This window comes from Xenopus laevis, chromosome 3S (genome assembly GCF_017654675.1).
Source record: "Xenopus laevis strain J_2021 chromosome 3S, Xenopus_laevis_v10.1, whole genome shotgun sequence".
Classification (NCBI taxonomy): domain Eukaryota; kingdom Metazoa; phylum Chordata; class Amphibia; order Anura; family Pipidae; genus Xenopus; species Xenopus laevis.
In genome coordinates, this window is record NC_054376.1 from 90,392,885 (window position 1) to 90,407,427 (window position 14,543).

At 37.8% G+C, this 14,543-nt stretch overlaps 1 protein-coding gene across 1 annotated transcript; it reads right to left on the reverse strand.

Moving 5' to 3' along the window:
- Positions 1-5,194: 5,194 nt before the first annotated feature.
- On the reverse strand, positions 5,195-10,824 carry llphp3.S (LLPH pseudogene 3 S homeolog). The gene is given in 3 exon segments (NM_001086052.1): positions 5,195-5,923; positions 8,225-8,475; positions 10,756-10,824. Coding segments are annotated over 2 exon segments (372 nt in total). The 5' UTR covers positions 8,430-8,475; positions 10,756-10,824; the 3' UTR covers positions 5,195-5,756.
- Positions 10,825-14,543: the final 3,719 nt, after the last annotated feature.

A 14,543-nucleotide genomic window follows, 5' to 3' on the forward strand; every position in this document is an offset into this window, starting at 1 on the left:
GTTTCAATTAAAGTATATAGTAACAGGATAAGCAATATACAGTAGTTCAAATTTCTCCTAGTAAAGAAAAGAGTTCACATTTGAGTTAAAGTGGACCTGTCACCCAGACACAAAAATCTGTATGATAAAAGTCAATTTTTTTTAAAGCATTCGTAGCTGTTATAAGCTCATTATAAAAATATCAGCTGTCAATCAAATATTGTCTTTCTCTCCTAGACTGAAGGAAACAAGATTCAAATAATTTATATTGTGTAATTAAAGTTAATTTTGCTTGACTATTATAAAAAAAAAATTGGGTGATGGGTCCCCTTTAACTTTTAGTATGATGCAGTGAGTGATATTCTGAGACAATTTGCAATTAGTTTTAATTTTTTATTATTAGTGATTTTTGAGTTATTTAGCTTTTTATTCAGCAGCTCTCCAGTTTGCAGTTTCAGCAATCTGGTTGCTAGGGTCCAAACTACCCTAGCAACCATTCATTGATTTGAAGAAGAGACTGGCATATGAATAGGAGAGGGCCTTAATAGAAAGATCAGTAATTAAAAGTAGCACTAACAGTAAATTTGTAGCCTAACGTAGCATTTGTTTTTTAGATGGGGTCAGTGTCCTCCATTTGAAGGATGGAAAGAGTCAGAAGAAGAAAAAGACAAATAAGAAAACTATAAAAAAATAAATAACAAGGAGCAATTGTAAAGATGCTTAGAACTGGATATTCTATTACATAATAAAAGTTAAAGGTGAACCACCCATTTAATTGCGTGTTCAAATGATAAATGATGGCAGTTCAGCCAAGATAGTGAACTGTCTATTCTATACAGGATCACTAAGATAGGGTGTAGAAAGTAGGGTTACCAGATCACTTGAAAATTCAAGGACACGCTTATTGCATTTAAATTAAATTGCAATCAATGCCGCCCTTGTAGCTGGATTTTCTAGATGTCCTTGGAGTTTCAAGTGATCTAGTAAATCAAGCTTAAAGGCCAATAACCTATATTATATATCTCTATGGACAGTGGTTCACCGAAAACATAATTTACACTTTAAGCCAAAAACAGTGTCATGCCAGAAGGAGCATGTCTTATGAGAAAGATGGCAGCATTAACTATCCTTACCTGAGATGTTGGTAATTACTTAATTGCACAGAGGTGGAAGGGATTTTGCTAAGGCGAGAGTGATCTTGTTTTGTGCAAAATGTCAAATGTAAACATTGAATTTTTTAAAAAAAATATTGTAATACCTTAATGTTAATAGGTATGTAACAAAACAGAAGCAAATGTGCAATCAGAATTTATGACTGTTCATGTTTTGAGGGGTTTTACATAGGGGACTGAATCTATATTGCTGGAACTAATTAGTGTTGATTGTGCATGCACACTATTGATTGTGTTTGTTCTGTTGCATGTAGTGGGCCATGTATTCCCTTACTTTTGATAAGGACAATCCCAGTGCCTCTCTGTTGCCATCTACTGATGTGTATGTAACAGGGCTTGAGGCTGCATTTGGTGTTTTCACGCTGTATCCATATGTAAATTCATGGAAAGTGCTATTGCTTTGTTAAGATGCTATGGAAGCCCACCTGTTCCACTGAACTGGTAAAACGTTATTTGTGGTGACACCTACTCATTGTTATGGATGGATTATAGCACTTTATGGTAGTGAATGTATATTCCCTTATTTTTAAATTTGTTGTTTCTGCAGTCATCAGTGTTTATAGCACTTGTTTTATTCTCGTTGGATCTGGTTTTTAATTATCCTCTTTATGGAATTACTGCAGGAGCTCACTGCTCTATATGCTGCTTTACTGAAGAAATGAAACTTTCAAGAGAAGGCTATCTGGTAACAGAACATCAAGGAGCCAACAGAAACAGCCAGAAATAAAAAAAGTAATATCTGGACCAAGAGCAATTCTGCATGAATAGAACTCAAAAGAAAAAGCATCTGGAACCAAAACATAGAGCACATTATAACATGCCCAGTCTTTATAGAAAATAGCAATAAAAATTTCACAACCATGCTGAGAGAAATAATGAGAATTCAAGTCAGAAACTAAAACATATGAACAGCATTACCAGCTCATTTGTTCCTCGCCACAAGACACTAGACCACATACAAAAGTATAGACTACAGTTCTGAGGAGGGGTCCTGTTTAGCCTCTGTGAGGATGTTTATATTAGTTATTGCTTACCTGAAGGCCTCCAAAGATGAACTAAGTTTGGAAATGTAGCTGTGTGCCATACATGAGAATGGGGAATTAGCTGCCAGTGGCTCAAAGCATTTTGATCACCATAGTTTTACCATGAGAAATAACTGTGCTCTTATCACTATTACATGTGTTCAAGTTTAGGCATTCCATATAGGCCTCATCATTGTTACAGTTAAATCGGGTTGAAAAAAAGACAGTCTATCAAGTTCAACCCCTCCAAACGAAAACCCAGCATCCATACACACACCCCTCCATACTTTCACATCAATTCTATATACCCATATCTATACTAACTATAGAGTTTAGTATCACAATAGCCTTTGATATTATGTCTGCCCAAGAAATCATCCAAGCCATTCTTAAAGGCATTAACTGAATCAGCCACAACATCACCTGGCAGTGCATTCCACAACCTCACTGTCCTCACTGTGAAGAACCACCTACGTTGCTTCAAATGAAAGTTATTTTCTTCTAGTCTAAAGGGGTGGCCTCTGGTACGGTGATCCACTTTATGGGTAAAAAGGTCCCCTGCTATTTGTCTATAATGTCCTCTAATGTGCTTGTAAAGTGTCATCATGTCCCCTCGCAAGCGCCTTTTTTCCAGAGAAAACAACCCTAACCATGACAGTCTACCCTCATAATTTGTCTTCCATCCCTCTAACCAGTTTAGTTGCACATTTCTGCACTCCCTCCAGCTCATTTATAACCCTTTTAAGGACTGGAGTCCAAAACTGCACTGCATTCTCCAGCTGAGGCCTCACCAGGGACCTATAAAGAGGCATAAGAAGTTTTCTAAATGTAATCAAATAAAAATTCTGTACAATTCTGTCTTTTTAAAAATAATTGTTACGCTTCCCTTTTCAAGCAGGAGTGGGGATTCTGATTTTGATTGACAATTAGTTCTAATACAGCCTTTGGGGTGCTCCTTTTTTCTAGATGTATTAGAGTTGTCTTTTAAAATCCTGTCTGCTTAGAAAGGGAGCCCCAACCCCAAAAGATATATTAGATGTAACTATCAATCAGAATCTTAATGAAGTAAGACAGATAAGAGGGAGATAGTGAAGAGTAGAGTAACTGGTAGGGACATTTGAATTAATTATATTAGTAATGTTTCTATTTCAGTATGATCTCACTTATATTAGATTATCATTTTCACGATAGTTCTTTATTTCCCACTCTTCCAGTTTAGATTGTTTTACAAGAACCAAAGTATTTTCAGTTCTGTTCAAATGTGGGCTCTATACAGACAATTGCGAAAGCTTAATCTTTTGTTTTTTAAGTAGTTCTTTCTTGAATTGGATGATTTTCTTGTTGTAACAGCCAACTTCTTTTTAGCTTGTTTCTTCGTTGACCATGGAATAGTACCACACAGGAAGCCAAATTGTGATATTGGGCTGCTGTGACTGTTCCCAGTTGAGATCCATGACAAAAATGAAAGTCAAATAACCAAATATGTTGACTCTAAAGTTCTGGATGTGCTATCAGCCACAGTTGAGTTGTGACAACTGATCTTGTTGGGGAAGGGAGGTTGAGGCTCTGTGAACTGGTATCAAAAATAATTTCCCCTTTAACAGGAGATACTATCTATTAGATATAACTCATGTGGTAGGGCATTCATCAATTTTGAGATGATAAATTAACTAAAGTAACTAATTCATTCTCCCAAAGTGGCAGGGAATGTCTTCTCTGAAACACAATTCTAATTACAAGGCAGCTGCACAGCTGAGAATCACTGACTGACAGGATTAGGAACAGCTAAAGACAAAGTCAGAAAAAATATCTATTTAAGGGTTCTTACACACAGGCATTTTTGCATTAGAGCACAGGACTGAATGCAACCGATTCTTCCTTATGGGCACATAATCATGACGCCACATGTAAGCGCCATTTATTTCCTGCAAAACATGCAATGTTTGGCCTATGGTGTAACCAGGTGATCGACTAAGGGAGCACCGATGAGAAAATAATTTTAATAAAAACATTTCCATCTTACCACACACACAGCCTATCAACAGGACAATGGGTAGCTAAACAGAGTAATAGCTCTCTGACACCTTTGCTGAAGGATTCATTTGTATTGCTAAAAATGCCCCCCCCCCCTTTTTTTTCCTGCTTGGGTGTTATTCTCATATCTATGTCTATGTGGGGCTATGTAGCACTGCTTGGGTCGTATTGAAGTACAGTGAGAATGAGAGAAACAATAGCCGCCTTAAAGCAGTTCCAACCTGAAGCTCTTTCTCAAAGCTCAGAATCCGTCACGATGCATTGAGATGGCTGCCTTCACACCAATATTATAGTTGGAAAAAACACACATTTGTCGGTAGAGTGAATTATTTGCAACGTAAACAGTGTCAGAAATAAAAAGTAAACCATAAAAATTATGACAGAACCCCTTTAAAGAAGAACTAAACCTCCATTAAGAAAAAAAACTCCATCCCCTTCTCTCCCCTCCCTGCTTTCTCCCTCCATAGTACTTTTCTAGAAAAAAAGTTGCCCTGGCATGATCGTTGACATTTTCATGCAGAGTAGCATCTTAGGTATCTTCGGATTTCTCACATAAGTGAGCGCTGGCACTGAGCTTTTTCACACATGCACCAGCAGGTCAGGACTAAGAGTAAAAATAGGCCCTGGCATAGAGTACATAGAGGCCCAAATGGTCCTCCACCAGCCCATTAAATAGTGACTGTCTATGGGACCTTACAGCAGCCCCTCTGGCATTTGCTAGAACCTACAGTCTGGACATGTGCACCGGAAATCTCTGAAGATTGACAAAGAAAACAAGATGATCTGAAGATCCTGTTTAAATACAGGATTTCTCTGTATAGTACCATTTACGGGTTCGGTTTATCTAGGCCCAATAAAATAACTCTACCACGGCAGTTTTATATATTTTACCAGGTAAACTATCATTTATGGAAATGGTTATTTCTTCTGCTTCGAATCCAACTTTGGTGTATTCAGAATCCACAAAAAATAAATTCACTCGTGATCTTGAGCAACCTTCCTGTATTATCATCAATATAATAGCATCGATTATTATTTTCAGTACATAAGTGGAATATCTAGCAAGAATTAACTAGTCTCACAGAGGGTTAATTGTACAGTGTATTTTATAGTTCTGTTCTTTAAAAAACTATAGGTGATTTATTAATCAACATGGGCACATGTTCTCTGTCACTCATGCATCCAGAGAAGACAATAAACCTGTTGAGAATGCATATTCAGAACTATAACAAATGCGATTGTGTTTTCAACTCAAAAAGTAAGAGGATGTCACACAGAGCTGCAGCAGTACATAGTTAACATGCAGCTCAGTTCAACTCAGAAGAAACAAAAAAAGCCTTTTTAAACTATCAAAAATGCAGACTTTAAAATACAAGACGCCATTATTCATTATCCACAGTACAGTCTGCTTCTATAAGCCAGGTATAATTTTATTTTCATCTGTTCTGCTGTAGATGATTCTTGCTCTTTATGACAAACAGCAAGTACATTGAATCAGCTGGAACTCACTCCTGTCAAATTTGCTTTGTACAGGTTGGGAATGAAATATCTACCAAGCCAATTTCTTTGCCTGCTTGGATTTGCCTTTTTTCTTTCCACATTGTGATTTCAGCTTTTTTTGCTGTCTTTGATTGAACCATACAGGATACTGGCCGTGCTGGTCACGCAGGTTCTTCTTATTGCGTTTTAATTCCGTATCCATCTTACTTGACTCACCTAGAGTTGGAAAATAAAGCAGTAAGTTTTCGCACATATTTTGAGAAATATTACCGTTGTTAAAAGGTATCCTTAAAACTAGTGCGCAGAACCACACAACCAATGAAAATACCTCTTATGAAAAAGTGAGCGGGGTACAGTTAAAGATGGGGGTAGCATTCCAACCTCCATATGTTTAAGCTACCAATATATTCAACACAAAGGCTAACCACAAGGCTCAAGATAAACTGTACAATAATAGCCGTCTAGGACCATTATGATAAGTAGTACAGTAAATATGTTAAATTTTACTGCATGTGCGCATGTTCATGGAATTTAAGGTCAGTGATTGTAATCACTGGAGGGGGGGGGGTCCCTGGCCATTAGGCATTCCCCAGTGATTTCTGCTTTCCTTCTTTAAAGCTCTAACCAAGGACTATGCCAAGACTCCCATTAAAGAGGGAGAAAAAAAAAAATTCATGTTAGCTTCACCACACTGAAATATGAAACTTTCTGAATACAATCAATTAAACATTCTGTACCGTTTCTGAAATAATCAAGTTTATCTTCACTATTTCTCTCTTAGCATCTGTTTCTCCTCATTCTGTCTTCATTCAGGAGCTGGGTGTCAGATCAATGATACAATATATCTTATAGGGGGCTCCTTTTGCCTAGATGTATTAGAGCTCACTATTAAAATCACCAGAAATCCTGTCTCTCTACATGCAGAATTTGTGCAAAATGCAGTTATTTTGTTGGTTTTGTTTGTACTGGAATAAGTTATTTAAGTGAACTCTAATACATATGCTAGGAAAGGAAGCCCCAAGATATATTGGATCATTCATCTGACACCCAACTGCTGCATGAAGACAGAATGAAGAGAAACAGATGCCGAGAGGAATAGTGAATATAAACTTGATTATTTCAGAAACGATGCAGAATATTTAAGTGATTGTATTTAGAAAGTTTCTTATTTCATTATGCTGAAATTTACATTACATTTTCACAACAGTTCCCCTTTAAGGATTTATGAAGGACACAGGAGTTTTTTTTTAATATTTCACTACAGAATAACCGCTGGATACCACTTGGTTTCCCTTGGCATGGGTCGTTGAATTAGTTACTTACACTACAGTCTATCAAGCAAATCACAAACAACAAATATTATGCTTTTGGTAAATGGTGTAAAATAAACAAGTATCCAATGGAACTATGTATATGTTTTTATACATGATAGATTGTTTTACCCTGTGTAGACCAAACAAAATGTGTGATTTAACTATAAAAATACGACCAAAGTTCAACAAATTCATCAGATCTACCAAACTACCATTCCTATGCCAGCTAGATAAACAAACAGGATACATGTATGGAATACACCATACGAAAAAGTCCTGAATACAGGCTAGGTAAATATGTGTAGGCACCTTGGAATCAAGGTATCAATTGTACCTCTACAGTCTGAGTGCAATACACAGTTGGCTTCTGTAAAAAATAAAAGCTTTTGTTTAGAATGTACATTGCCTATTTACTTAATTCAAAAATAGTTTTTTTTAATTATTATTATAAAACACAAACAGATAACTGGTTTGCCCGTCCCTCAACCTGTAACCTGGAGAGCCTGTTTAAATAGGCATAATGAACTTTTATGCCCTAGCACTTTCTAAAGGAAGCACCCCAGACTTAAAGGAACAATAACACCAAATAATAAAAGGGTATGAAGTAATTATAATATTATGTATTGTTGTCCTACACTGGTAAAGTTTCTGCGTTTGCTTCAGAAAGACTACTATAGTTTATATAAACAAGATACTGTGCAGCCATGGGGGCAGCCATTCAAGCTGGATACAAGGAGAAGACACAGTTTACATAAAAGATAAGCCTGGTAAAACACCATTCTATTCTACAGGGCTTAGATTTTAAATTTTGCACCACACTGTCTGCCTGCACCTGAGCAGAGGTAATGTTTCCTGGTGCAGGCATATAGGACAGAAGGGCAGCAGCAGAGGAGCGGAATCTTGATCTGTTTTTCTCTGCAGGCCAAAATCCGACTCATATGGCCTAAGCATAGGGGCTAGCAACCAAGAAACTTAGAAGACAGGAGTACTTTGCTTCATCATTCTGTAATATCACACTCCACTAGGTCCATTATCAAAAATACTGGATTGATCGAAAAATCTAGCAATGTGTAATGCTGTCATATAGAAGACATAAGGTTACAACTAAAACTGTAACCTAAAATAATTTTCCGTTGTATGATATTTACACTGAGCTACTCTAAACATCTGATTAGGAAATCAATTCTCCCATGTATACCCTCACCTTCAGGCGCATCAACGTCCAAGTCCATTTTCTCATTTATTTTCTTTGCAGGCACAATGGTTGCAATTTCTTTCACGTCATCCATAAGTACATTGCTTCCCTTGGCCAATACAGTTTTCAATCTGGCAAGTTCCTTAGGTGCATTCTTTTTTCTCTTTTCTGCCCGCATTTTCCTTTTCCACTTGCTTCTTAAGCTTTTAGCCATTTTGCTTTTGATGTATTTAAAAAAAAAAAAAAAAATACTAGAGACCCTAGGAAAAAATAAAAAGCAGTCAGTATTCCTAGGGAGATTATATTAGTGCTAAAGGAAAAAAAACTCACTCAATTATATTAATGGCCTAAACTTTTTCTAGCAATACATGTTCTTTGTCAACATCTTTAAAGAGAGTCTCCCCCATATAATTAACTTATAGTAGTTATAAGTAGTAACCTATAGTATCTTATAGCATGGCCTATTCCTAGCAACATTCCAATAGGTTTTTGTTTTTGTTATTTTTTTAGTTATGTTTTAAATAGCATTTGCATTATTTGCCTACCTCTTATCTCATCCCAGCTTAAATATTGAAATTGAAAATATTGAAATATGAAGCTACAATATTAGTTATGTTATTACTGTTACTTGGGTAAACTAAAAAGCAGATAAAATGACAACCTGCAGAACAATGCCAAATCATGCTCAATGTTAAAGATTCACTACCGTTAAAAGTGAATTACCAAGTGCCCATTGTCACAATATAAGGTAACTCATTTATCCTGCACAGCATTTGGTTTGTGCCCACTGATTTACTGGAAATGTACACAGCACAACAGTTGGGGTAAACATACTTAACTTAAAGGTGAATCACTACATTAAGTTTTAGTATACGGTATAGGATCCGTTATCCAGAAAACTCTGAATTACGGAATGGCGGTCTCCAATAGACTCATCAGTTTTATAAAAATAAGCCAAATTTTAAAAAATGATTTCCTTTTTCTCTGTAATAAAACAGTACCTTGTACTTGATCCCAACTAAGATACACTTAATCCGTATTGGAAGCAAAACCAGCCTATTGATTTAATGTTTACATGATTTTCTAGCAGACTTAAGGTATGAAGATCCAAATTACGGAAAGATCCGTTATCTGGAAAACTCCAAGTCCCGAGCATTCTGGATAACAGGTCTAATACCTGTACTATAGAATAGCTATTTTTTAGCATCTTTTCAACTGGCCTTTCATTTTTTATAATTGTGTTTTTAATTATTTGCCTTCTTCTTCTGTCTCTTTCCAGCATTCAAACATGGCTCACCAACCCCATCTATAAAACAAATGTTTTGTGAGGCTATAAATTTATTATAACTTTGTATTACTCGTCTTTCAATTTAGGCGCTCTCTCCTATTCCATTTTCTTACTAAATACAATGCTTGGTTGCTGGGGAACATGAATCCTAGCAACCAGATTGAAATGACAAACTGAAGAGCTACTGAAATAAAAACTAAACGCAAAAAAAAAAAACACAAATGAAAAAAAATGAAAGCCAAATTCAAATGGTCTCAGAAGACCCCTCTCTACACGACCATGCTAAACGATAACTCAATAGTGAACAAGCCCTCTAAACGCATAAGGTTAAGTCCACACAACCCATTTTGGGGAGATTTGTTCGCCTGTCGACTAATCGCCTCGTTTTTGCAGAGACCAATCTCCCCAAACGCCTTCCCTGAATATGCGCCGGCTTACAATGAAAAAACGCCGGCGCTAATCACACACGGCGGTTTGTTTTCCGAAGTTGCCTCGCGAGGAAACTTTGGGCGACTTCAGAAAACGAATCGCCGCGTGTGATTAGCGCCAGCGTTTTTTTCATTTTTAGCCGGCGCATATTCAGGGAAGGCGTTTGGGGAGATTGGCTCCAAAAACGAGGCGATTAGTCGCCCAAATCTCCCAAAACTCTGTGCGGCCCGACCTATTTCAACTATTGAAAACGCATCGCCATGTGTGCATTAGCGCAGGCAACTTTTCATTGTAGCCTATGGGGAAAAACGCTGAGGCAGTTCAGGGAGATAGTTGCTCAAAAGATGAGGCGATTAGTAGCCAGGCAACAAAATCTCCCTGAATCTCCTCGTGAGGCCTATTACCCTAATGATTCAGAAACGCCTGATGTTCATTCTATCCTAATAAGGGTCAGGCCATAGTGGGCATTTGGGGAGATTGGTCGCCGCAAAAACGAGGCGATTTGTAGCCAGGCGACCAATCTCCCCAAAACGCCCAGTGTGGCCTGACCCAAACTAATAAAACCAAGGCGGGTTGTATACCACTCGTCTAAAACACCCAGCCTGTCTTATCTGCTGCCTCCGCCGAGTGAGTGGGGATGTGAGACTGTTCAGGGATCAGGGGCCATTGGCTGACGCACAATTTCAGCGCCACGTGCAGCCGGATAAAGCATGGCCTGAACCCACTTATAGAGCCCGCGCTCTTCTTTCTCCTCCTTCCCTGTTGGTCAGTGAGTCTCTCAGTCCCACCCCCCACACTTTCCTACACCGGGCCCGTGACCTACCGACAGATCCCCAACACGTGTCACACGATTAGGACAACGCAGAGCTCCGACCACTTCTGAAAGCGCTTCCGCAGCACGTCAAGAACTCGCCTAGAGGCGGGGAGAACGTGCGCGCTCCTTACGCTTTAGTAACCCTTTCGTTGTCAGTCGTGATGCTTCCTCTTATAAGTAGCAAGTAGATAAAAAAAAGCACGATTGTTTTATTTCTGTATTAAGGTAATTCTGCGGCCCCTTACGTATGATATAGTCTGTATATACACAGGAAGAGGTAACCGTATATGGTTTCAATATGTACAGTGGGAGCTCGTTTACAACTATGGAAGGCAGGGTGCAAAGTCAAGGGCAACAAAGAAAAAGCAATCTGCCTTTTTTAACTTAGTACACTTGCCCTCACCCTCCTTGAAGTGCCTAGCTGGCAATAGCAATCAGGTCATGTATATAATTCACAATACACTGCAGACAGGACATGTGGCCTAAAACCAGTCCCACTGGGCCTCCAACCTTATACTCCTTATACTCCAATTAGGGTTGCCACCTTTTCTGGACAAAAATACCGGCCTTCCTATATATTTATCTTTTTTCCTTATTAATAACATTGGGATCTACCATCATTTTTACAGGCCAGTAAAATATCAGCTAAGTGGCAGCCGTAACTCCAATAGATGCTAGGGAACATGTTGCCATTTTATAAGCTTTCCTCCACAGGAGATTAATATCCAGCCGTACTTAGGGTTGCCACCTTTTCCAGAAAAAAAAAAGACTGGCCTCCCTGTATATTTATCTTTTTTCCCTATTAATAGCATTGGGATCAACCATCATTTTTACTGGCCAGGTGACAACCCTAGCCCTAATCCTAGAAGATCCAGTCCCAAATGATAACATTTACCAAGTAGATTGGACAGGATGACTAGACATCAAGCCGACTCCATGTACCTAGTGGCTAAAGGTGGCCATTCTCTCCCTAACGACAAATTATCGTGAGGATAGTGGGCACAGAATGATCGTCTAAAATCTAATGATTTTCACATGACATTGGTCAGAAAATCGATTGGTTAGGTTAGAAAATTATCATAATTCACAGTGAAATGTAAACATTGTCCAATTGTTTGCAGGGCCAAGCTGGCAGCTAGCCACAGTTTTCACAGCTTCAACTAGACAATGTCAATTGAAATGATCTTTTCAGCTGATGGGCAAATCATACATTAAAGAGGTTGTTTACCTTCCAAACACGTTTTTTCAGTTCAATTGTTTTCAGATTGTTCCCCAAAATTAAGACTTTTTAATTGCTTTCCAACTTTTATCTTTTAAAGTTTTTCCAAAATCTAACTTTAAAGTTTAATGCCCTTGTCTCTGGTGTTTCAGTCTGACAGCTGTGATCAGGCACATTTAATTGATACATTTTCAGCACCTTTTATTAGCAACTATGTATTAATTTTAGCAGCTGCCTTTAAAGGGGTGGTTCATCTTTGAGGTAGTTTATGTTATAGAATGTCCATTTCCAAGCAACTTTGCAGTTGGTCTTTATTATCTATATTTTATCATTTTTGAGTTATTTGTCTTGCTCTTTTGTCTCTTTCCAGCTTTGAAATGGGGGGTCACTGATCCCATCTAAAAAACAAATGGTCTGTTAGGCTGTCAACCTGGGCGATAAGTCGCCCGCGATTTCTAAAAGAAAGTCGCGGCAACAATGCGATCGCCCCTTGTTAAGAAGGAAAGTTTTGAGCGACTTTTACCAGGAATCGATTATCATGCCATAGTGCTGTGCGCTGCGTCTTGCCTTGCTTGTTTTGTTTGACTGTACTGGTGCGGCCTCTCGTAGCATTGTTACGTAGTGTTTTGACGTTTGTGGGAGATTTCTGTGCTTCTCTATGTACATGCTATTTCTCACCTATCGCTCCAAAAAGGGTCTTTGCGCGTTTTAAAGCTACAGGTGATCTCAAATCGTGCTGTGTACATATTAGCTCGTGATTTGCATGCACCTTCATGTGTCGACAAAACAAACGACTTGTCGCCAGAACTCGCTTTTAAAAATCGCGGGAGACTTATCGCCCAGTGTGACCTCAGCCTTAGGCTACAAATTTATTGTTATTGCTACTTTTGATTATTCTTCTTTCTATATAGGCTTTCACCTATTCATATTCCAGTCTCTTATTTAAATAAGTGCATTGTTACTAGGGTAATTTGGGCCCTAGCAATCAGATTGCTGAAGTGGCAAACCGGAAAGCTGCTGAATAAAAAGCTAAATAACTCAAAAACCAGAAATAAAAAAAGATGAAAACCAACTGCAAATTGTTTCAGAATATCACTTTCTACATCATACTAAAAGTTGAACAACCCCTTTAATGAATCTCAGGGATTCTGCTCAGCAGCGACAAAGATAAGAAATGTATCAACTAAATGTATCAATATAGAACAGTTTAGAGAGTCGGCGATCCCCCTCCCAGAGCTGCTTTAGAGGGTGAAAATTTTGACTTTACACTTCAATACTCAAAAAATGGTCACACACAGAAAATAGAAAGGAATTGGAAAAAGTCTTTATTTCTGAAATCAACTGAACTGAAAAAAAGTGTTGAAAGGTGAACAACCCCTTTGAAACAATTGTTTCAGGATAAGCTTGGTTGTCTTATTGGCTGCAGTAACCTCAATCTCTAGTGTGGGAGAACTCCAGGCACTTGCATCAGAAGAAATGTAAACATAATATTTGAGTTTTATCTAACCTGGCGGGAACATTTACAGGCCAGTTTTGAGCATATAACTATTATATTGTTTTATAAAGCTTGAACCTGATCATTTAGGGATTATGGTTTATTCTAGCAGAAGCTATAGCTTAACCATCATTGTTTTGCTATAACTGAGCTTTATTTACTCTGTTCATAATTATAAGTTTTGCATTTCAATTTTGGTGCAACAGTTTGTATACCTTTTTACAAACCTCTGACAACAAAAAGATTTAGGGGCCAATTCACTAAGCTCGAGTGAAGGATTCGAATGAAAAATACTTCGAATTTCGAAGTATTTTTTGGGTACTTCGACCATCGAATGGGCTACTTCGACCTTCGATTCGAACGATTCGAAGTAAAAATCGTTCGACCATTCGATAGTCGAAGTACTTTCCCTTTAAAAAAAACTTTGACCCCCTACTTCGGCAGATAAAACCTACCGAAGTCAATGTTAGCCTATGGGGAAGGTCCCCATAGGCTTGCTAAACTTTTTTTGATCGAAGGATTTTCCTTCGATCGTTGGATTAAAATCCTTCGAATCGTTCGATTCAAAGGATTTAATCGTTCGATCGATCGAACGTTTAGCGCTAAATCCTTCGACTTCGATATTCGAAGTCGAAGGATTTCAATTCGAGGGTCGAATTTCGAAGTATTTTTTACTTCGAAATTCGACCCTTAGTGAATCTGCCCCTTAAAGTTTATTTCCAACAAGAAATACAAAATGTTTATCAAAATATAATTTTTAATATATTTTCATATGATGTGCAGATACGATATTCATAAATGACATTGCTTTGCACACTAATTAAAAATATTTCCGTTGGCACAGAACCTTATTCAAAGTTGAAATGAAAAAAGAAAATGGTGATTCATACACTTATACAAATGGTAATGATTTGGTAATTTAGCAAAGGGTCTTTCCCAGAAAGCAGTGGCTAAGAAAAAGCATACAATATATTTATTTCAGGCTTATCCTTCTATTCGATTGCTTTAGCACTGGAAGGACTAGTTACCAGATCAAATGAAAAATGATGTACACTTCAAATTCAGCTGCAGCAACTGTGTCTA